Source organism: Salvelinus fontinalis, chromosome 2 (assembly GCF_029448725.1).
Source record: "Salvelinus fontinalis isolate EN_2023a chromosome 2, ASM2944872v1, whole genome shotgun sequence".
In the NCBI taxonomy this organism is placed as follows: domain Eukaryota; kingdom Metazoa; phylum Chordata; class Actinopteri; order Salmoniformes; family Salmonidae; genus Salvelinus; species Salvelinus fontinalis.
Genome location: NC_074666.1, coordinates 8,027,235 through 8,051,330, shown reverse-complemented (window position 1 = coordinate 8,051,330; position 24,096 = coordinate 8,027,235). Strand labels below are relative to the sequence as shown.

General features: G+C 42.7%; 2 protein-coding genes across 3 annotated transcripts in view; one reads left to right on the top strand and one right to left on the bottom strand.

Moving 5' to 3' along the window:
* The window catches only part of LOC129811165 (ADP-ribosylation factor-like protein 15), a 69,634-nt gene extending 52,352 nt beyond the window's left edge, over positions 1-17,282 (bottom strand). The window contains exon 1 of one of the 2 annotated variants that reach the window (XM_055862370.1): positions 16,835-17,282. In XM_055862370.1, coding sequence (XP_055718345.1) covers positions 16,835-16,846 — 12 coding nt within the window. In that variant the 5' untranslated portion in view covers positions 16,847-17,282. Of the gene's footprint in view, positions 1-8,440; positions 9,638-16,834 lie in introns of those variants that run through there. The other variant, XM_055862367.1, reaches the window with a different exon arrangement.
* A 228-nt stretch (positions 17,283-17,510) lies between these two features.
* Positions 17,511-23,367, top strand: LOC129811157 (sorting nexin-18-like). The gene is made up of 2 exons (XM_055862358.1): positions 17,511-19,962; positions 23,018-23,367. The coding sequence occupies exons 1-2, from the start codon at positions 18,486-18,488 to the stop codon at positions 23,254-23,256; spliced, it is 1,716 nt and encodes a 571-aa protein (XP_055718333.1). The 5' UTR covers positions 17,511-18,485; the 3' UTR covers positions 23,257-23,367.
* The last annotated feature ends 729 nt before the right edge of the window (positions 23,368-24,096 follow it).

Sequence of the window (24,096 nt, the reverse complement as noted above, 5' to 3'; positions counted from 1 at the left end):
CCACCTGATTAAACAGCATGATCATTAAAGGTGCACCTTGTGCTGGGGACAATAAAAAGGCCACTCCAAAATGTGCAATTTTGTCACAACACAATGCCAGTGTGCAATTGGCATGCTGACTGCAGGAATGTTCATTTCTCTACCATAAGCCAAAGTCATTTTAGAGAACTTGGCAGTATGTCCAACCAGCCTCACAACCACAGACCACATGTATGGTGTTGCGTGGGCGAGCGGTTTGCTGATGTCAACTTTGTGAACAGAGAGCACCATGGTGGAGGTGGGGTTATAGTATTAGCAGGCAATGAACACAATTGCATTTTATCAATGACAATTTGAATAGAAAATAATACCATGAAGAGATCCTGAGGCCCATTGTGAGCCCCATTTTTTAAAGGTATCTGTGACCAGATGCATATCTGTATTCCCAGTCATGTGAAATCCATAGATTAGGGCCTAATGAATTTATTTCAATTGACTGATTTCCTCATATGAACTCAGTCAAATGAAATTGTTGCTTATTGCGTTTATATTTTTGTTCAGTATACATTTAACTAACAGATAGTTAATCCAGAGATTCTTACCTCTGCCTCGATTTGGCAGTCTCGTCCAGAGCATCATGGCATTTGTAGTTTTTTTATGATTGCCACATTAGCAGTTAATTAGCATTTCATTTTGGGGGGGTAAATACAGGCAAATATATTGATAAAAGTCCCCCTGTCCTAGAGATTTACACAATTATCAAAAGCCTACACAAAACACAGCCCTTATTGTAAGTGTTTCTAAAAAAAAAAAACAGTGGGAAAAATCAAAATGTTGTGTTTGATAGCTAGGTTTTATGGGTAATATGACTCATTCTGTGGTAGTCTATTCAAGTCAGGACTGAGAGACATTTTGAGCATACCAATGAGTTTACCAGTCAAATGACCAGGGTAAGGTTCAGAAACCCTTCCCAGCTAGCACATTTGGTTCATTGGAAGTTGTGGGAATGTACGTTTTTGGTTCTGGGAATGAAGCCATAAGTTTCCTTACAGTTAAAACTTTTTGGGAATGTACATTTTTGTGATTTTTCTATGGTTCTCTGAAAGTTTTCCTGGAAGGTTTTATTAAAAGTTCTGACAACAGAAATTATAGGTTATTTGAGGGTAATTAAATAACGTTCTGAGAACATTTCAATAAGACTTAATAAACAGTGCTAACTTAGTTTGGGTTAACTGTTTTGAACTCCAAGCACAGATAGGACACATGGAAATTAATTTCCTTAGGCATTAATCTTGCAAATACATTTATTTTTTTATTGCGGCATATAATCTTCTGCTCTTTATCAATGGAATTAGTCCACTGTGCCACCATGAAGCTAGCATGCCATGTTTTTTTAACACATACAAAGCTGTTCATTTTAGTTTATTCAAACAGACATTTTCAAAGGAATCAAGCACTCATTAAGATCAGTTAACAGGACATACGATAGAGTTTTGTTGATGCTGAGAATTAAATGTATATGTTTTAAAATAACATTCTTATAAAGTTCATTGAATGTTACCAATGTTGTGGTTTTTATGGAAAGTTTAAATTGAACCATGAAGAAACCTGTAGAAAGCGTTATGCGTAAGTACAACAATTCCAACAGAAGAATGTTGTTTCTTAATGTTCTGGGAACAATTTGAGAACATTACTTTAAATAGAACCACGAGGAAACCAGTAAGAAACTTTATGGGAAAGTTGTATGCTATATAACAATAGGACAACAATGATCTCCCCAAATTCTAAGAAAACATATGGTTCTCAGAACGTTGTGTGTTAGCTGGGTTCTATGGATTATATATCTATGACCTCAACACAACAAGCTCTTCAATATTTGGTGCATGTGCTGGCCACATTCAGTCAGTGTTTAGACTGGAGTAAATACATAATTTTGGAAACATTTAAATTTGTCAGGGGGTGCTGCAGCACCTTCAACAACCCTACCTCCCACGGCTACGTCTCTGTCCTATTCTTAGCTCACTGCTTGCTGTGACATGAGAGAGCCATATCTAGCCTATTCTTAGCTGGCTCTGAAAATCCCTCAGAAAGAAGGAAATGGAGGAGTGTGAGATTACTTCCATGTCATCGGAGCGGATGACACCAGGCTATGTTATGGAAGCATTTTTACCTCCTCGCTGACAGAAAAACGCTGCCTTGAGGACAGACAGCGACCATACTGCAGGCAGGGACTGAGCTCTCCAAAACTTCATCATCAACATCAAAACAGACCTAGCTCATTAAATCTGTTTAGGCCTAACATTGGGTTTTAAAGTTAGTTTTTTTTGTCCTATGCAATCAAGTTTCTCTTAAACTTAGTTCATAAAAACAATGACATTGCAGTTGTAAAGTGAAATGCTACCCATCCCATGTCCTCATTTGCAGCTAGTGTCTTAAGAAATCAGTGCCATGCCAAGACAAACAAAGTGAGAAATGGACTTTGTTCTTTAGTTATTAAATACTGACACCTTGCTGGTTAGGTTGATCCTAAGACTGCTGAACAATTAATCAAATTACACCCATCTATGCATAGTCACTTTACCCCTACCTACATGTATAAATTACCTCAACTAATCTGTACCCCTGCATATTGACTCGGTACCGGTATCCCCTGTATAGCCTTGTTATTGTTATTTTATTGTGTTACTTTTTATTTTATATTTAGTAAATATTTTCTTAACTCTATTTCTTGAACTGCATTGTTGGTTAAGGGCTCGTAAGCATTTCACGGTAAGGTTGTATCTGTTGTATTCGGCGCATGTGACAAATAACATTTGATTTGATTTTAATACAGCAAAGCCAGACTTAGGCTCACTCTTGTAGTGGCTGTGGGTCATTTTCTACACCCGCCCACACACCCTCTGAATGTGGAAGATACTGTATCTTTGTCCGATATATTACCCAATAAACTTCCTTATCATGTAAAGATGTGTTCGCTTTGTGTTGATAGAAAAGATAGCAGGTGAAGAAGGTTTCAGTTTGCCTCATTAATAACGCACTACATTTTTACCACTGAACAAACACCACACATTGCAGGTAGGGGACGAGCATCACTGAATCAGAACTAGCCTGGCGCCGTACTGTCTGTGCTGTAGCAGACAACTATTCATAATACATCATGGAGTTTGTTGTTTGGTTTGTCGATGAACCATAGACTGCAATGAGTGAACAAAGAGAGGTGTTGGCTAGATACTGAAGCAGAAACAGACTGGACCACTAATGCAAAACTAAGGGTGTAGAATCACAACAGGAAGTTGCCCACTGTGACCGAGGTACCCCCTATTCTGGTCACCATGGTGGGCAGCGCCAAGCCAAGGCCAGAGAACCCGGCCTGCTGGACAGGACAGGGGGAACAACAGGAAACAGGCACGGGACTGTGAATTGGAAGTTGAAAAGAAAGAGTGGGACAAACAACTAAACTGAGGAAGTGCACAATTGGGCTTGAAAACAATAAAAAGACGACACAAATCTAACCACATGGAAAACCATACCAGAGATGGATACAGCACTTCAACCTATACTGGGTCTAGATCCCTCTGGTCTTCTGTCAATGGACACATCATCAATATTAATCTATAGCCTTTAGAATCTTTACGAGAGAGAAGCCTTTCTTTCTCACCTGCCTGAAAGAGATGATATCTCAGAGATACCCTACCCTAAGACAATCAGGAAGTCTGTACAGTACTATGCCATCTCACCCAAGAGACATGGAGAAGTGTACATGAGTACATTAGCCCACATTACTCCTCTCAGTAATCTCTCTCTCTCTCCACACAGTGGTAAAGTAGAGTGCTAATGCAACAGAGAGCAGGAGGGATTTGTTTCATATTTCAGGAGGTTAGGACTCTGCTAAGAGCTAAGCTGTGAGGTGGTCCCCTGCTGTCCACAGCCCAGAGGCCGACTGTTTGGTTTGGCAGAGAAAGCTAGTGTGCGACCCAAATGGAACTCTAGGTGGCCCGGGTCAAAAATAGTGCACTATATTTTTTATTTTTTTTATTTAACCTTTATTTAACCAGGTAGGCAAATTGAGAACACGTTCTCATTTACAATTGCGACCTGGCCAAGATAAAGCAAAGCAGTTCGACACATACAACAACACATAGTTACACATGGAGTAAAAACAAACATATAGTCAATAATACAGTGAAAAAAAATAAGTCTATATACAATGTGAGCAAGTGAGGTGAGATAAGGGAGGTGAAGGCAAACATATATATAGGGAATAGGATGGCATTTGGGATGCAACCCTACAGTGCGTTTTTCTCCCTGGCCCTGCATTCAGACTGTCTAAGCTAAGGCTGAAGGCTCAGTGCCTGCTAATCTATGATCGTAATACAAATTCCAACCAAAACACACAGAATGTTGTTCATGAGAGGGTAAATCTTGAGCTAAATCTGAAGCTCATCAGATGAGTAAATCAGAAGCTGTTTACGACATGGATTGGATTAACCTTCGATTAAGTGTCAAATATCCTTATGAATGTAATGACCAGTCAGTATGGGATTCAGGCTACCTCCTCCACCCAAGTCTCTCCCACAGCCACACAAGTCTGGTAAACATGGCTACTTCCACCCTAGTTAGTGGCACAGATCACTGAGAAACACAAAGCGGACATCAATCAACCTTTGTTTCCCCTAACTCAAAACGGACCATTCAGATCGGCCCATTCCAACCCGGTAAGTTCACACATCGTTTTTCTCCAATTGCCTCCTGTTTGGGCGGTTCGTAGCCTAATGGTTGAGGGCGTTGGGCCAGTAACCGAATGGTCACTGGTTTGAACCCAGAGCCCACTTGGGGAAAAATCTGCCAATGTGCCCTCGAGAAAGGCACTTAATCCTAATTGCTCCCGTAAATCGCTCTGGATAAGAGTATCTGCTAAATGGCTGAAATGTTCATGTAAAAATGTTAAGGCCCTCGTTTCCCAGAAGGCCTTAGGGGTGGTTGCCATGGCGGTATAAAGGCATGGTCATTCTCAGCTGAACAACTGAACTGTGGGTTATTCCCCTAGGCGAGGTGAAATGACCGACTGGCCGGGGTGCCATATCCTGCTTTATCAAAGTGAGGAAGTGCATTGAGCCGGGAGGAGCCCAGTAGCCAATATTCAACATTCTCCCCCAGTCCAAACATCACCACTCCACTGAACCACCAACTGTAGGTTGCTAGATGGACCATACCACTGAGCCTAGGCCCTAACAGGGGTTGGGATTTGAGACCACAGGCTTAAATATTTCCCACCATTTCAAGCTCCAACTGACAGTTTTTAAGCCTTTCCCTGCTGAATTCCCTGCTGTATCGCGATGTTGTTGTTACATCGTAGACCTAGTGGCCTACTGTAGCCTATGTGTCCGGTCTCTGAGTAGCCCACCATCTCTGTTTGTTCCAGTTCATTGAGCACAGATCTCTGAGGCTGTTGAATTAAGATGTCTGACCTCTATAGCAAAGTGCTAGTGATCCCATTTCCCCTCAGGAGGAGAACAGGTAGAACAACGCTATTTTAAACACCATTAGCACGCCAACTAAAGACCAAAGAGCTCTAATGACAGACATTAACACCCACAGCCACGAGCCCTGGCGACTCAACCAAATCTGGGCCCTATTTATCACAAAGCCTAGGCCTAGCTAACCAGAGCCACATTCAAAACCAATCAAACATATCTGCTGAAAAGTGTAGCCTAAACTAAGCAGCCAGTGTTCTGTAATAACAGTATAACAGATATATTTCCATCTGATGGCTTGCTGATAGGTCAACATCTCTCATAGGTCAACTGGCCAAGGAACATCTGATAACTACTGAGTCCAGTCTAAGCACAACATCTAAGATATTTCCACACTGACGTTGGTTGGATTTCATGTCACAATGCAACCTCATACTGAACATATACAGACCAGCCCTGCAAACTACCACATTCATATTACTCTAGCTCCTCCAACACAAATCTAAGATTAAATCACTAGCAGTAGAATGAAGCATCATCTCCTGACTCCTAAGACCAAATCACCAGCAGTAGAATGAAGCATTGTCTCCTGGATCCTGGACTTCGTGATGCGCTGCCCCCAGGTGGTAAGGGTAGGTAACAACACATCCGTCACGATGATCCTCAACACAGGGGCCTCTCAGAGGTGCGTGCTCAGTCCCCTCCTGTACTCCCTGTTAACTCATGACTGCACGGCCAGTCACGACTCCAACAACATCATTAAGTTTGCCGATGACAACAGTGGTAGGCCTGATCACCGACAACGACGAGACAGCCTATAGGGAGGAGGTCAGAGACCTGGCCATGTGGTGTCAGGACAACAACCTCTCCCTCAACATGATCAAGACAAAGGAGATGATTGTGGACTACAGGAAAAAGAGGACCGAGCATGCCCCCATTCTCAGTGACGTGGCTACAGTGGAGTAGGTTGAGAGCTTCAAGTTCCTTGGTGTCCACATCACCAACAAACTAACATAGTCCAAGCACACCAAGACAGTCGTGAAGAGGCCACGACAAAACCTATTCCCCCTCAGGAGACTGAAAAGATTTGGCATGGGTCTTCCGATCCTCAAAAGGTTCTACAGCTGTACCATCGAGAGCATCTTGACTGGTTGCATCACTGCCTGGTATGGCAACTGCTCGGCCTCCCACTACAAGGCACTACACAGGGTAGTGCGTACGGCCCAGTACATCACTGGGGCCAAGCTTCCTGCCATCCAGGACCTCTATACCAGGTGGTGTCAGAGGAAGGCCCTAAAAATTGTCAGACTCCAGCCACCCTAGTCATAGACTGTTCTCTTTGTTACCGCACGGGAAGCGGTACCGGAGTGCCAAGTCTAGGTCCAAGAGTCTTGTAAACAGCTTCTACCCTCAAGCCATAAGACTCCTGAATAGCTAATCAAACTACCCAGACTATTTGCATTACACCCCCCCCCCCCCCCTCCTCACCCTCTCTTTTACACCGCTGCTACTCTCTGTTATCATTTATGCATAGTAACTTTAATAACTCTATGTACATGTACACTACCGTTCAAAAGTTTGGGGTCACTTAGAAATGTCCTTGTTTTTGACAGAAAAGCACATTTTTGGTCCATTAAAATAACACCAAATTGATCAGAAATACAGTGTAGACATTGTTAATGTTGTAAATGACTATTGTAGCTGGAAACGGATGATTTTTTATGGAATATCTACATAGGCCCATTATCAGCAACCATCACTCCTGTGTTCCAATGGCACGTTGTGTTAGCTAATCCAAGTTTATAATTTTAAAAGGCCAATTGATCATTAGAAAACCCCTTTGCACTTACGTTATCACAGCTAAAAACTGTTGTTCTGATTAAAGAAGCAATAAAACTGGCCTTCTTTAGACTAGTTGAGTATCTGGAGAATCAGCATTTGTGGGTTCGATTACAGGCTCAAAATGGCCGGAAACAAAGAACTTTCTTCTGAAAGTTCTCAACATAAGTAAGCATTTCACTGTAAGGTCTACCTACACCTGTTGTATTCGGCGCATGTAACTAATACAATTTGATTCCTAAGGTCAAATCACCAGCAGTAGAATGTAACATTGTCTCCTGACTCCTAAGATCAAAACATTCTTCCCTAGCACAGCTGGAATGTCAGAGTTCAGGTAGCTTCCGCATCCCATGTCCTTGAGCAGAACATTCCAAACTCCTGCCATTCCTGAAGATAAACATGCCTCCGCACACCTGTTTCGAGTTGCCTTCTGGAATCCTGCCTACCTGCCTGGAGGCAGAGGGTGAGATGCCATGGAGCAGAGGTTGGTCTCTGCCTCACCCCAAACTGCTCTCTCTAGTTACAGTATAAGGCAAGTATAATCCCCTATACCCCTCAAACTCAACTCTGGACCTTGAAGCCAGTTCCACTGCATTTTTTTCCATTGTTCCCCTCTAATTAGGGACTGATTTAGACCTGGGACACCAGGTGTGTGCAATTAATGATCAGGAAGAAGAGAAAACCAGTAGGCTCCGGACTTCGTGGGGTCAGAGTTGAGTACCCCAGACCTATACAATCAACACACACATCAAGGGTGGGGCAGAAGGAAAGAGGCCATATACTGTATGATCCAACGAAGCCAATCACACTAACTTATAAACTGACATGAGACTTATCATCAACGTACCAACAGACAGGACAGGAGAAAGGGAGAGACTTATCATCAACGTACCAACAGACAGGACAGGAGAAAGGGAGAGACTTATCATCAACGTACCAACAGACAGGACAGGAGAAAGGGAGAGACTTATCATCAACGTACCAACAGACAGGACAGGAGAAAGGGAGAGACTTATCATCAACGTACCAACAGACAGGACAGGAGAAAGGGAGAGACTTATCATCAACGTACCAACAGACAGGACAGGAGAAAGGGAGGAAGATACGTTCAAAGCTATTATGTTTAAAACGCATGTTATTGTCCTTACCGTATAGGCGGCAATCCTGCAAATGCATAGGGTGAGATGCATGCACTCAGACATTGTCCACGGCTAAAGACGCGCTTTCCTCAACAACCAACGAGTCACTGACAGCAACAGACAGAGGACAGTCAGAGAGAAAGACCAAACAGAGACCGACAGAGCAGCAGGAGGAAAGGGAGAGGACTCTAGTCAGAGTTATGATCCAACGAAGCCAATCAGCAGCTCTCAGAAACTTCATCTGGGAAATAGAGGCTAGAGAGAGAGTATAGGAGAGACAGGACATCTGTTCACACTAATTTAGATCAAACGACAGTTACGACACTGGTGGTGCAGCAGAGAAGGCAAGGGCCAGTATGGCTGCTAGGCTGTCTGATCTATAAAGGGTTGGACTACCGGATCACAGACAATTGCTCCATTTCCCTGTCAGACATCCATGTCTAGTTTGAGGATCAAAAAGGTCCTCATAATACAGTCAACATGCGAAAACGTCAAACGTCCTTCCAAACCCTGATTCCATTGAGCTGCAGAAAGCTGGTAAAGTCTAAGGCCCTGAAGAAGAGTTTATTAGAAGCAGATCTGAAAGGTAGGCTAATTATGTTTGCTGTCTGTTCTCTCAAGCTCTGTCTCACACTATTATCCTCAAAACCTTTCCATACGAATGTGAACCAATGGGCTAGCCTTTCACTCGTCTTGGTAATGTTTTACAAACTGGTTTCCACATCTCGCACCAATACACTATCTTAGCTGCTAGCCAATCTGACAACAAAAGGGAGGCATATAGGCTGGCTATTTTCCATGATGCTTTGAGTGAATTTAGAAAAGGATGAGTCCAAGCTTAATTAGTATTATAAGGATATCTAACTCAGACTGACTTATGAAAAAGAGGGTACACCACACCATTTCAATGTGGATAATATTTGTTGGGCAACGTGATGATATGAGTAATAAAGTATGGTCACATTTCATTTGCACCTACCCTTTAGAATGACTTTGATAGCAACAGTGAATCTACTTTGTTTTTAAGTGGGGATCTCGCAACAATCATTCTCACGATAGCACATTTGAAAGTGACAATATGATAGCTAAAATGGGCTTGGTTAAACCCTGGATGCGAGACCAAAGGGTAGCTGTATATAGATACATCTCCAGTAGGTTCTGCCCAGCTTCTTTTTTTAATAGTGGATATAACGTTGAAGATCTGACATTGTTTTTAAAAGGTACAAATTCAACATAGACAATTCTTGTATAAAATCTGGTTACCATGATGACATGATCCTGTAGTAAAATGTTACCCTCAAAACAGTTTTACTACATTGATTAATTTTTTCAAATCCATTGTATTTTCAACATAGATCACACGTCACAATATGTTGAACGATTATATTGAGACGTCGTCGATTCAACCAGTTTGTGCCCAGTGGCAAGAGAGGACAGATCCAGGAGACTACAGATGCACTAGTCAAGGAAGTTACATATTTTCTTAATGAGTGAGAGGAAAGAAAGAGTGGAATCTTTGAGACTCTAGAACAGAACTGTTTACACCTGTGGTTCTTAATTCCATCCATAGAAAGAGCTGAAATTAAGACTAGATCCAAAATGACCTCACTTCTCAAACAGGATGTAATATATCCAAGAGTAGGCAGATTTCATAAACAGACAATGTAGCCTACTACTGTACACAGATATCTTCCCAAGAGCCTTTGGCAACAAATGAAAACACTGCCATTGAAATTATAAGGTGTGACTGATTCCCCACATGATTCCCCACATGATACCAGACCCATATTTAGATAGCTTATTTAGATTACATGTATGCATGCTATATGGCTGTGATCTCTATGTGTTTGGCCCATCTCTGATCATTTTCAAGATCTGTGTTACAAAACTAGGCCTGCGTGAAGTGAGGCCATGACGTCAACTGTGTGCGGATATTTTGTCCTATTGCCCTGCTCCGTCATTCAGTCACTGTGGACACTAGAATCTGTTCAGGAGTCAAACGTCACCATCTGACCAGCTGCGTTAAGCAGATGGGCTGCAACCTAAATGGCACACTATTCCCTATTTAGCGCACTACTTTTGACCAGGGCCCATAGTAGTGCACTATATAGGGAATAGGATTTTATTTGGGACGCAATCAAGGGCAGAGTTAGTTGTCTATCCTTGCCAGGACAAAATCTCCCATCTACTGAACGATACTACCGGTTTGTCACGTAACAAGAAAAATGAAGGGGATCGATAATATCATGATGATTTCTTCCACCGGAGAATAAAAAGCACACTGTGTTTTAAGAGCACAGTTGAAATCAACAGCCTCTTTCATGGAGGTGACCTGTTCCTTCTGCGAGGTGAGGTCAGATTATAACAATGCAGAACATTCTCAAAGGCCTTTTTTTGAATAGCACACACTGTGTCAGGCCAAACCCAGAACTGAATCCGTGTCCCTAATACAACATTTGAAAGGAATGGAGCGAGGATGTGCAAAGAAAGAAGTTGTAAAAAGTGAATAAAATAAACAGAAAAGCAGCACGCACCGTGTCGTCCATCTCTGATAGCGGAGGAAGCGCAGCTCTCTGAAAAAACACAACTGCCAGTTAAACAAAACATTGGTCTCTCGTCTCCGTGCCAACTGGTAGGGGCAGCGGGTCCACCGATTCCATCTAAGCTAAAAATCTCCTGTGGATCCGTTTTTACCCCATTAAAACAGCTGTGCTCCAATAAAGTGTTTCCTCTACACAGTCTATGGAAAATTGACTGGAGAGAGTGGCTAATCTTTAATTTAACTACAGTATTTACTGCCTCTGGTCAAGTAGTCTAGTGGGGTTCAGTTCCTCTCCATGAAGACTCAGAGTAATATCACTAGCCTGATCCCAGATCTGTTTGTGTCGTCTTGCCAACTCCTGTGGTCATTGTTTAGCGTGACACAAACAGATCTGGGAACAGCCTTGTGTAGGCCTAATACCACATCACCGCATTGTCTGTTACAGTAATAAGTTCCAATGGCCCTGCAAGTTACAGAAGGTCATTTCCATGGAAAAGGACCCATGAGCACCAACATGTGAAGTTCCTAGGAGCATATCAAATGTGGTATCAAATGAAAGCTCAGAGTCTGTATTTCCCATTAAAAAAAACGTGGAATAAGCAAAGGGTTTGATTTCTGGTGTAACAGATGGAAAAGGGGTCTTAAGAAAACATCTTAAAAAGGTATCAGAAATACATCAAAAACAGTAGTAAAGGCCCCTGCCAACTAATATCAACATTTACATTTTGTTTTGCAGAAATTATTAGCATTTGGTAAGTTTACGAAATATTCTGTACTAGTGTCTTGTCATTCTGTATCCAAAAACCCACATATCGAAGATATTTTCTCATTTCGCTCCATCAGGATTATGAAAGATCACAGTAGAAGAAGGAAAGGAAGACCGTCTAATCAGTTCGTTTTTACTGATAACAATTTATGAAATATTAAGTGATTAATACGTGCCGTGAAAAAAAATCTGTAACAAAAAATCTGCTGCTCCAGTTTCAACTCTTCTGTCTGCGGCTATGGAACCCTGACCTGTTCACCGGACGTGCTACCTGTCCCAGACCTGCTGTTTTCAACTCTCTAGAGACAGCAGGAGCGGTAGAGATACTCTAAATGATCGGCTATGAAAAGCCAACTGACATTTACTCCTGAGGTGCTGACTTGTTGCACCCTCAACAACTACTGTGATTATTATTATTTGACCATGCTGGTCATTTATGAACATTTGAACATCTTGGCCATGTTCTGTTATAATCTCCACCCGGCACAGACAGAAGAGGACTGGCCACCCCTCATAGCCTTGTTCCTCTCTAGGTTTCTTCCTAGGTTTTGGCCTTTCTAGGGAGTTTTTCCTAGCCACCGTGCTTCTACACCTGCATTGCTTGCTGTTTGGGGTTTTAGGCTGGGTTTCTGTACAGCACTTTGAGATATCAGCTGATGTACGAAGGGCTTTATAAATACATTTGATTTGATTTTGAACAACATGACTGCAATTGAATTGGCCACAATGAGAAATTATAATATCAATAAATCATAAAATAAAAACATTTAAAAAGGTGATTTTTATTTTACAATAATCTCAAAGTGTATAAAATATAGAAAAAGAGTTTAAAAAATAAAACATATATCTAACCATGTAATGAGAGCAACAATCAAAGTCTAGTGGGAAAGGTAGGCCAGCCGAGAGAGATGGGTCTTAAGGCCTTCTTTAAAAATCTCCAACCGTCTGAACAGCCCTAAGTTTATCTGGAAGGGAGTTCCAATGGCGTGGTGCGTAGGAGGAAGAGGCACTGTCGTCCCCCATTGTGCCGAGCCTTCTCCTGGGGGCATGGAGCAGTAGAACACAGTACAGTAGAGCAAAGTAAAGTAGAGTTCAATGCAATGGAGTATAGTTCAGTACAGTACAGTACAGAGTACAATGGAGTATAGTTCAGTTCAGTACAGTGGAGCACACATGACTAGATTGCAGTATGATATAATGGCCTATATTCTACTGAACTACACTCTACTTGTATCTACTGTACTCTACTGTGCTGAAATATACTCCATTGTACTGAACTCATACTTTACTCTACTCTACTGACATGTACTGAACTCTACTGTACTTTACTGTGTTTTACTGTGAAACATAGACGTCTATGATTGGTAAAGATTTGGTCCTGTCTGGACCAACCATATTTGGTCTTGTTTGGGGGCAGAGATAATTATAATTGCCAGTGTGTAGAATTATACCCAAACATTCAAATGGAGGATATTACAATTTTTTACCTTTTTGTACCTATTGAAAATACATCCCCATTAAGAGAATGCACTCATAATGATGCATTTCTGTATAGAGGCGGTAGAGGTCGATCCAACTCGGGGAAAAAAACTATGGAATTTCCATGGAAACGCGTGGAGGAAAGAGCCGTGGGGAATGATACCAAGTCTCCTCATTGCCCCCATCAAAATGTGCCTACATTTATGTTATTTATATGTGTATTTTACACTATGTTGAGGTAAAAATCTGAGTATGATGTTAGTATGGATGTCAACCCCAATACATGTTCATGTCATCGTTACCGATCAACTGCATTATTGTTAATAAAAACTACTTTGGCTACCACCACCAACTTCTGTATGCTAGCTATGCTACCAGTTTATTCAATCAGGAGTTAGCATTTAGCAGTCGCTTCTTCTAAAACTGAAAAGGGGACAACTTCTACATGTTATGCAGCGAAAACAGACTTAAGTAACCACATTGTGGGCCTGTTACAATACATAAAATGATGACGGATTGGATGAATATCCATGTTGTTAGATCAGGTTTGTTGAATGTGCGCCAATCTGGTCAATGGAAAGCATGCATTCAATTGGCTCCTTTACCACATCTATAGTGCAGAAGATCAAGAACCTATGATGTTATTCCGTTACCGTCATTCTGATACTGCGAATTGATCTACTTCACTTGCTGTAGTTCAATAACCAAAAGAGCCTAGATATTTAAGAGTTTTGGGAAAATGTGGTCACAAACTGAGGGAGTTTTTACTGTCATTCTGTTAGAAAACTTTGCATCTGCACTGCTCCTCAATTAAATGTGTTTTAGTAAAAATATTCAGTGGCAATTGTTAAAAGTAGACTTCTGCATATAGGTGTATGGTTTGTTAAACTTTGCAATCAATGGCTTGGCATGTATTGTGAGTCTCTGTTACCGTGGAATTTCCCTGAATCAAATGACAAAGGAGAACACCCAAGATACCTCTATTTTTGGAGTTGTTACCTAAACAATCCCTTTTTAAGTCAAAACACAGGCTTGTTTACAACAGTCCACGTATGCCTGGAGAGGGTCTGGTTACAAGGAGAAGACTTCATCACAAATAGTCCCAAGAGAAGGAGGCTCTCTGACTACAGGACTTTTTCCTTGACGACCAAGAGAGCTACTGGTGGGATTTGCAGAGACATGCAAGTCTAGGTCTAGTGGTGCAATGTAGCCTAGTGGTTAACAGCAGTGGTGGGGAAAGTCCTCAATTGTCATACTTGAGTAAAAGTAAAGGTAACTTAATAGAAAATTACTTAGGTAAAAGTGAAAGTCACTAAGTAAAATACTTATTGAGTAAAAGTTTACAAATATTCGGTTTTAAATATACTTAAGTATCAAAAGTAAATGGAATGGGGCCTCCTGAATGGCGCAGTGGTCTAAGGCACTGCATCGCACTGCTAACTACATTAATACAGATCCTGGTTCGATACCGGGCTGTGTCGCAGCCAGCCGCGACTGGGAAACCCATGAGGCGACGCACAATTGGACCAGCGTCGTACGGGTTAGGAAGGGTTTGGCCGGCCGGGATGTCCTTGTTCTATTGCGCTCTAGCGACTCCTGTGGTGGGGAGAGCGCATGGCGCAGACACAGTTGCCAGGTGTACGGTGTTTCTTCCGACATATTGGTGCTGGCGTCCGGATTAAGCGTGCATTGTGTTAAGAAGCAATGCGGCTTGGCGGGGTTGTGCTTCGGAGGACATGCGGCTCTCGACCTTCGCCTGTCTTGCAGCGATGGGACAATACTGTAACTACCAATTGGATATGTTGAAATTGGGAAGAAAACGGAGGTAAAAAAATATCAAAGTAAATGGAATTGCTAAAATGTACTTAAGTATCAAAAGTACAAACCATTTCAAACTCCTTTTTTGACAGATAGCCAGGGGCACACTCCAACACTCAGACATAATTTACAAACAAAGAATTTGTGTTATGTGAGTCCGTCAGATCAGAGGCAATAGGGATGACCAGGGATGTTCTCTTGACAAGTGTGTGAATTGGACTATTTTCCAGTCAAAATGTAACAAGTACTTTTTATTTAAGTCAGTTAAGAACAAATTCTTATTTACAATGACGGCCCAGGAACAGTGGGCAGAACGACAGATTTTTACCTTGTCAGCTCAGAGATTCGATCTAGCAACCTTTCAGTTACTGGCCCAACGCTCTAACCACTAGGCTACCTGCCGCCCAAAATGTAAGGAGTACTTTTGGGTGTCAGGGAAAATGTATGGAGAAAAAGTACATTATTTTCTTTAGGAATGTAGTGAAGTAAAAGTGAAAGTTGGCAAAAATAGAAATGTGAAGTACAGATACCCCAAAAAACTACTTAAGTAGCACTTTACACCACTGTTTAAGAGCATTGGGCCGGTAACCAAAAGGTCGCTGGTTTGAATCTTCGAACCGACTAGGTGAAAAATATGTATATATATATTTATGTTTTATCACATACACCCGATAGGTGCAGTGAAATGTGTTGTTTTACAGGGTCAGCCATAGTAGTACAGTGCTCCTGGAGCAAATTAGGGTTAAGTGCCTTGCTCAAGGGCACATCAACAGATGTTTCCCCTTGTCTGCTAGGGTATTCGAACCAGCGACCTTTCGGTTACTGGCTCCATGCTTCTTTAAGTCGCTCTGGTTAAGTGTGTCTGCTAAATGACTAAAATGTCAAATGTAAATGTAGGCCTGTACAATACTGCAGGTTCATCATCTTTCTCCCTTGGTTTGCAGCCTACATGTTGAGCTATTTTAAGCAGCCTTCCTTCCTTTCTTGAGGAAATGCTCCATCCTACAACATTTTCTTATCGGTTCTTCCCATTGGAGAAAACACTTTACAGTTCAAGGGACAACATATTAATGAATGGCATGATTCTGCAGACAGTCACAACGACAGGTCAAAAGCCCTACGTGTATAGATGGGCTAAAGGCTAGCCCCCAAACACAGCAAAACAAGCCTGGTATAGAGTACACCCCCCACCCGTTACAGATAGCCACTATCTTGTCATGTCCAACATACCCCATGCTGACCCCTGAAACGTCATCAGACCTCTAAATGACACAATCGTTTGCTATTTTTTAGGGACTATCTCCTACAGATGTGATAGATTTGGAAGGCAGATGTTGACATGTAAACACAAACCCATGAGAAAAACACAACAGTGCACACACACACACACACACAAAGAAAGAGATATGATTAAGCCCCCAAAATGTGTCAAAATATTAGAATGAGGAGAGTCAAGCTTTAAACACAAACCCACTGGTGACTGCTCCCCAGATAATAATCTCAGTCTGACAGCATTACCCAACAGTATGACTACACTACTGTGGCTCAAAACTGAATCACAAAACCAAATAGAAGGGAGGTCCAATATTGTTTGGCCCAGCTGCAATGGTTGAAATTGCAGACCAGATAGATTGACCCTTGTACTGGGTTCTCCAAAGCTAGACTGAGCCTCCAAATCCCTGTGCTCAAATATTTATTTATTTTTGTTTGTTTTTTGAAGGGGGAGGGGGAATTGGCCTATGCCAAATCGAAAATAAATATCATATGACAACATGACAATCAAAGAAAAATACCATACCAGAAAATCCATGAAATACTTTAGTAGCTTGACGTGCTCTCCCAAAACAGAAATTGGTTGATGGTTGGCGTATTCCAGGTAAACCACTATTTTCTCCTAAACTAGCTAGGCTAAATGTACACTCGGAATTCTATGCACGGCCTTCTTTTCAAATGGTTTTGTTTTGGTCCCTAGCAAGAATCCGAGTTTGGACTGTAGGATACACACAATGTTGCAGGAAATATGGAAAGCGTTTTCATGCGAAGCGTAACGAAAGATAAACGAGCGAAACTGCGATAATCGCCTAGTCTTCATTTGGTTAGATCCGGTCATAGGATTCCTATATGATTATATTACAAACGTTTTAAATTCTATACATCAAAGTAACAATTATTTGATGCTATACTATCGAGTAACTTCTGACTGGTTCAAATCAAAACCTCAACCACCGTGTCGAAACTTGGTAATATCCCGGAAGCGTACACATGTTAGTCTTCTTGGATTTTATGATATCCCCCCGCTTGTCACTGGACGTCACGTGACTTTGTACAGTAGACGCTTCGTGTACTTTACTGATGTTACCTTTCTGCAGGGCTATCCCATCCACTACACTATTTAAATCTAGCAAGGTTATTCTTAGAAAAATATGACAATTAAACGTAGCCTCAAAGTGAGAAAATGTAATCCCTTCTCTAATAATGTGCGTGTAGGGACCTCTAGTGTTTAATACGTGACAATACACCAGAGCACTGTGAGCAAACAAACTATTTTATGATTAGGGATACATGTAGCCCAATTTTTTTTTTTTATATACAATTTAACAATGAATACGAGGATGACCTTTTTCAAACATCAAATATGGGCCGACATGGCACAGAGTAAATACCTTTTTCAAACATCAAATATGGGCTAACAGCACAGTTAACAGATTTTTAAAAACAATGTTAAACTTCAAGATCTTTTATGTTGCATGATCACAGTCATGGTATAATTTGAGGTTTTAAATATTATTGGTCTACTTGACTGATATAACAAATATGGGAACATTGATTATTTAAACAAAACAAAAACATATCCTGGCTATAGAGGCTCCACCAGATGCATTGCAAATGCTTTAATCCTTTGAAAATTGTTAAACAGACAGACTCCAGTGGCTTGAAGCTCTGCATGCAGCATGAAAAAAATATTACTATAACATCGTTATAACTGTTCGTAAAAATATGACATCATTGTAACAATATGGAAACTTGACCAAACATATTGCTCGCTGCTGTGTTGCCTGCTGAATGCATATCTCAGTGGTTAAATGTAGCCTACAACTAGCTCCACCCTCGATAATTCAGGATTCTTTCGTCTGCGGACTAGTCCTGTTACGAGCCTTTAGCATCTGGAATAGAACTTTCTCCGTTGTACCTTTTCATGAAGAAAAAGAAGACATTGTTCTTTGACTTTCACGCATGCGATTAGACTACAGAGAATACAAGCGCATGTTTTACAACTTGAAATGTATTTTCGGACGATATTCTACAGCCCAATTGCAAAGGACTAAAACTAAAAAAGAGTTTGGTGCTGAATACAAAGTGATACGGTGGTCCGATGGCTCGCTCGCATGACTAATTAATAGTCTATCAGGACTCGGTCGCGCGCTCCCCTGTTGTTTGTGTTATGAACTATGGCGTTTAAGGCAAGAGCCTTGTACGACTTTAGTTCGGAAAATCTAGGAGAGATATCGATTACTGAGAACGAAGTTGTTACTTTATACAGCGAACAAGACATAGAGGGATGGCTAGAGGGAACAAACAGCAGAGGGGATACTGGTCTTTTTCCAGCCTCATACGTGGAGATTCTCAGAAATGAATCATCTGACATCTCGTCCAACAATAATGGCATGTCGGCGGATCAAGGTCAACCCGACTCCCCATCAAGTGGATATGATTCATCATACTATTCCCAGTCCCACTCTCGTGCTGAGAACATTAAAGATCCGACCCACTCCGCTTATCCTTTGCAAACTCCCCAGCGCCATGGTTACCAGACCAGTCAAGGTAGTGATGATGACTGGGATGATGACTGGGATGACAGCTCTACTGTGGCGGCTGAGCCTGGAACTAAACATGACAATGATAGAACTGGTTCCACAGCATACACAGTGACTACTTCGTTGCCTGGGAGACGTGACAGTGCCCAAGCCAAAAGTTCAGCAACAATAGGTAAAAACCTCAACAGGTTCTCAACCTTTGTGAAATCTGGCGGAGAGGCTTTTGTATTGGGCGAGGCGGCTGCCTTTGTCAAAGATGGGGACAAGATCTGTGTTGTCATGGGGCAGTATGGTCCAGAGTGGGAGGAAGACCCATACCCGTTTGCCTGCTCCATCGATGACCCCACCAAACAGACAAAATTCAAAGGCATGAAGAGTTACATGTCATACAGACTGACTCCGTCCCACACCCAGAGCCAGGTGAATAGAAGATACAAGCACTTTGACTGGCTCTACGCTCGACTTGTGGAACGCTTCCCTGTCATCTCAGTCCCCCATCTGCCTGAGAAACAGGCCACTGGGCGCTTTGAGCAGGACTTTGTCTCCAAACGCAGAAAAGGTTTGATATGGTGGATGAACCACATGACGAGCCACCCTGTCCTGGCTAGATGTGACGTCTTCCAACACTTCCTCACCTGCCCCAGCACAGACGAGAAGACGTGGAAGATGGGCAAGAGAAAGGCAGAGAAGGATGAGTTGACTGGCGCTAACTTCTTCCTAACCATCTCCACCCCGGCTGTTCCACTGGACCTACAGGAGGTAGAGAACAAGGTCGATGGGTTTAAAGCCTTTACCAAGAAGATGGATGACAACTGCCTAGTGGTGAATGCCACCATCAACGAGTTCGCCCGGAAGCAGATCACCGGATTTAAGAAAGAGTATCAGAAAGTGGGTCAGTCTTTCAAACTGCTGGGCCAAGCCTTTGAGATGGACCAGCAGTCCTATTCTGTAGGACTGAACCGTGCCATAGCATTTACAGGAGAGGCCTACGAGGCTATAGGAGACTACTTTGCTGAGCAGCCCAGACAGGATTTGGACCCCATATCGGATCTGCTGGACCTGTACAAGGGACACCTGGCCAACTATCCTGATATCATCCATGTTCAGAAGGGTACAGTATGATTATGTCACAGCTGTCTCTGCTCTAGAAATAGAGTCCATAGAATGGTCAAAGACCCTCTAAACGTTGCAATTTGGCTGCACTCTCATAGGCATTCTATTTCTAGGGGTCATGTTATGTTGATGATGAACAAAAACACATTTTGCCTTGGCTTTCCTGGATTTCCCTCGCAGCAAAATGTTTTGTGTTTTGAACATTACTTCAGATCACGTAACATGACACACACATGTTTTGTATTATGTACAACTTTTGTGCATCCTGGCAAAAGTTTGCTTTCACAGTTTTCTCTGTTGAGTAATGTTGAAGAATATGGCCTTGAGGCATGACATTTCATTCTCTGTCCTGAACGAGAGTTGAGAGTTTTGTCTCACACCAAATGAAGAGAGTGAGATCAGAGGTTTGGACTCTGCTGAAGGAGCCTATAATCACAGCTCAGGGCTCTTAGAGCTAGGTATAGACTTCAAGGAAACATGGTTACCAACAGAACTCTTTAGTTCTCATTTTACTAATGGATGCAACGTTCTCTTATTTGTCACTTTGTAATAGATTTATTAAATAGTAGGCACATCAATATGAGGTGCCGTTTTGTAACATGCTGTGTAGTCCAAGTTCAGTTGTGACATTGAAGGTTCTGTTAGCCTACATCGGCATAGACTTAGAAGGAGGAGATTCCGGGGCCTCTTGTCCGGCGTTTCCCTCGGAATATTGGAATGCGGAATAGCCTCAGGATTAAGTGATTTTCCTCTCCAAGGGTGGGGATCTGGGGAGCTGCTGCACAATATTGCCTGGACACATTTCTTCGACTGGCACTGGTGCAGAAGTTCAGCTTATTGGTGCTCTGGCTCTGTGATTGCATGCAAGCGCCGAAAATAACAATGTCCAAGTTAATTTAATATCGTTAGTATATTTATTCTTCCAAGTGTGTGTGTGTGTGTGTGTGTGTGTGTGTGTGTGTGTGTGTGTGTGTGTGTGTGTGTGTGTGTGTGTGTGTGTGTGTGTGTGTGTGTGTGTGTGTGTGTGTGTCTGCAGGTGTGGGTGTGTGTGTGTGTGCGCGTGAATGTGTGTGCGCGTGAATGTGTGTGTGTGTGTGTGTGTGTGTGTGTGTGTGTGTGTGTGTGTGCGCGCCTGTGTGTGCGCGCGTGTGTGTGTGTGTGTGTGTGTGTGTGTGTGTGTGTGTGTGTGTGTGTGTGTGTGTGTGTGTGTGTGTGTGTGTGTGCGCGCCTGTGTATGTGTGTGTGTGCGCGCGTGTTGATTTAAATTCCCTAGATAAGGCCTGGAGTCAAATGGCTGTAGATAAGGGTATTCACTAAAGCAGCGGAAAAGTCTTTAGGTAAATCTTCCACTTGCACATTCAGAGCTCAAGTACACTATAAATACAAAGTATGTGAACACCCCTTCAAATTAGTGGATTCAGCTATTTCAGCCACACCCATTGCTGACAGGTGTATAAAATTGAGCACACGGCCATGCAATCTCCAGAGACAAACATTGGCAGTAGAATGACCGGGTTAGGTCGTCATTGTAAGTAAGAATTTTGTTCTTAACTGACTTACCTAGTTAAATAAAGGTTACTTTCCAACAAGTCAGTTCATTACATTTCTGCCCTGCTAGAGCTGCCCCGGTCAACTGTAAGTGCTGTTATTGTGAAGTGGCAACATCTAGGAGCAATAACGGCTCAGCCGTAAAGTGGTAGGCCACACAAGCTCACAGAACGGGACCGCCGAGTGCTGAAGTGAGTAAAAATTGTCTGTCTTCGGTTGCAAAACTCACTACTGAGTTCCAAACTGCCTCTGGAAGCAACGTCAGCACAATAGCTGTTCATCGGGAGCTTCATGAAATGTGTTTCCATGGCCGAGCAGCCGTACACAAGCCTAAGATCACCATGCGCAATGCCAAGCGTTGGGTGGAATGGTGTAAAGCTAGCCGCCATTGAACTCTGGAGCAGTGGAAACACATTCTCTGGAGTGATGAATCACGCTTCACTATCTGGCAGTCCGACAGACGAATCTGGGTTTGGCGGATGCCAGGAGAACGCTACCTGCCCGAATGCATAGTGCCAACTGTGAAGTTAGGTGGAGAAGGAATAATGGTCTGGGGCTGTTTTTCATGGTTCGGGCTAGGCTCCTTAGTTCCAGTGAAGGGAACTCTTAACGCTACAGCATACAATGACATTCTAGACGATTCTGTGCTTCCACCTTAATGGTAAATATTTGGGAAAGGCCCTTTGCTGTTTCAGCATGAAAATGCCCTGTACACAAAGCAAGGTCCAGAACAGAAATGGTTTCGTCGAGATCGGTGTGGAAGAACTTGACTGGCATGCACAGAGCCCTGACCTCAACCCGATCGAAAACCTTTGGGATGAATTGGAACATGGACTGCGAGCCAGGCGTAATTGCCCAACATCAGTGCCTGAACTTACTAATGCTCTTGTGGCTGAATGGAAGCAAATCCCCGCAACAATGTTCAAAAATCTAGTGGAAAGTCTTCCCAGAAGAGTGGAGGCTGTTATAGCAGCAAAGGGGGGACCAACTCTATATTAATGCCCATGACTTTGAAATGAGATGTTCCACGAGCAGTTGTCCATATACTTTTGGTCATGTAGTGTATGTGTCCTTCACGGCAACAATTTAATTGTTCATATCTCATTACAACTATTGCTGTTCTTAGCTATTCACTTATAAATAGGTTGTTCAGTGTTTGTGGCCTTCGATAACCATTTAGCCACAGTACTCCACAGTGTAATCAGCTGTAAACCAGACAGACTGCTTTGAATTAGACGATTATAACTATGTGTGAGTGGCACCATGGAGCATTGGCTTTAGTCTACTACTATATGGACAGAGAGCTGAGGGAATGAAACCAATTGTCAACTCTTCTTTCTGAGTCATGTTAAAACTTTTCACAGGGACAGATTCATGATTCAACCAGAGTTTGCTTGACTAAATATAGTATTTATTTAGCTTTGATACCCTTCTCTCGAACCCTTTCCCCACTCATCTTTTCCCTGTTCCATCTCCTTCTTTCTCTCCTCCACCTATCTCCCCAGGTGCCCTTACCAAAGTGAAGGAGTGCCAGAAACAGGAGGGGGAGGGATCAACCATCAACGAGCGTTGTAACATCATTTCCTGCGCCACACTGGCTGAGATCCAGCACTTTCACCGTACGCGCGTACGTGACTTCAAGAGCCAAATGCAACATCACCTCCAGCAGCAGATCAGCTTCTTCCAGAAGATCACTGGGAAGCTAGAAGAGGCACTGCAGAAGTACGACGAGGATATCATATAAGGGCCTGGAGAGATGAGCATGGATACAGAGGGATGAAGAGAGGAGGAGGGGGACTAAGGGAGAGAGAGGAGGGTGGATACAGAGGGATGAAGAGAGGAGGAGGGGGGACTAAGGGAGAGAGAGGAGGGTGGAGACAGAGGAATAAGAGAGGAGGGGGGACTAAGGGAGAGAGAGGAGGGTGGATAAAGAGGGATAAGAGAGGAGGGGGCTAAGAGAGAGAGGTGGGTGGATACAGAGGGATAAAGAGAGGAGGGGGCTAAGAAAGAGAGGAGGGTGGATACAGAGAGATAAAGAGAGGAGGGGGCTAAGAAAGAGTGGAGGGTGGATACAGAGGGATAAAGAGAGGAGGGGGGACTAAGAGAGAGGGGAGGGTGGATACAGAGGGGTGAAGAGAGGAGGGGGGACTAAGAGAGAGAGAGGAGGGTGGATACAGAGAGATGAAGAGAGGAGGAGTTGAGGGAGAAAGAGATTATGTGAACATGGGGTAGAACCATAGGGAGTGTGCTGGTCTTGGCACTGTGCAGTTCTGCAGTATTCCCTATTTCATAATCTGATGAAGACTGGAGCACTGGTTTGGCAAAAAGATCGAGGGACACATTTTGACCTCCCCATCTCAGAGAAGAATTCCCCATTTCAACGGAATATGTTTTATGGTGCGAACTAAAGTAACTAGTAATGTAATTGGTTATGTGTTGTTTTTCCTTGACAAGATTATTCATCCATTCTACAGTTGGAAGTGAGCGGATCTATGCCGGTACTGCACTGACGGATATAAAATAGGAGTGAGAATTTTTCCTTCATTGACAGAGAGGGTTGTTGTCTGCAAAACTTGATAACGTA

Excerpts from the sequence above, each read along its gene's own strand:
- LOC129811157 (XM_055862358.1), top strand. The coding sequence starts at position 18,486 with ATGGCGTTTAAGGCAAGAGCCTTGTACGACTTTAGTTCGGAAAATCTA. Across the intron at positions 19,963-23,017 it reads TATCATCCATGTTCAGAAGG|GTGCCCTTACCAAAGTGAAG; the intron begins GTACAGTATGAT and ends CTATCTCCCCAG.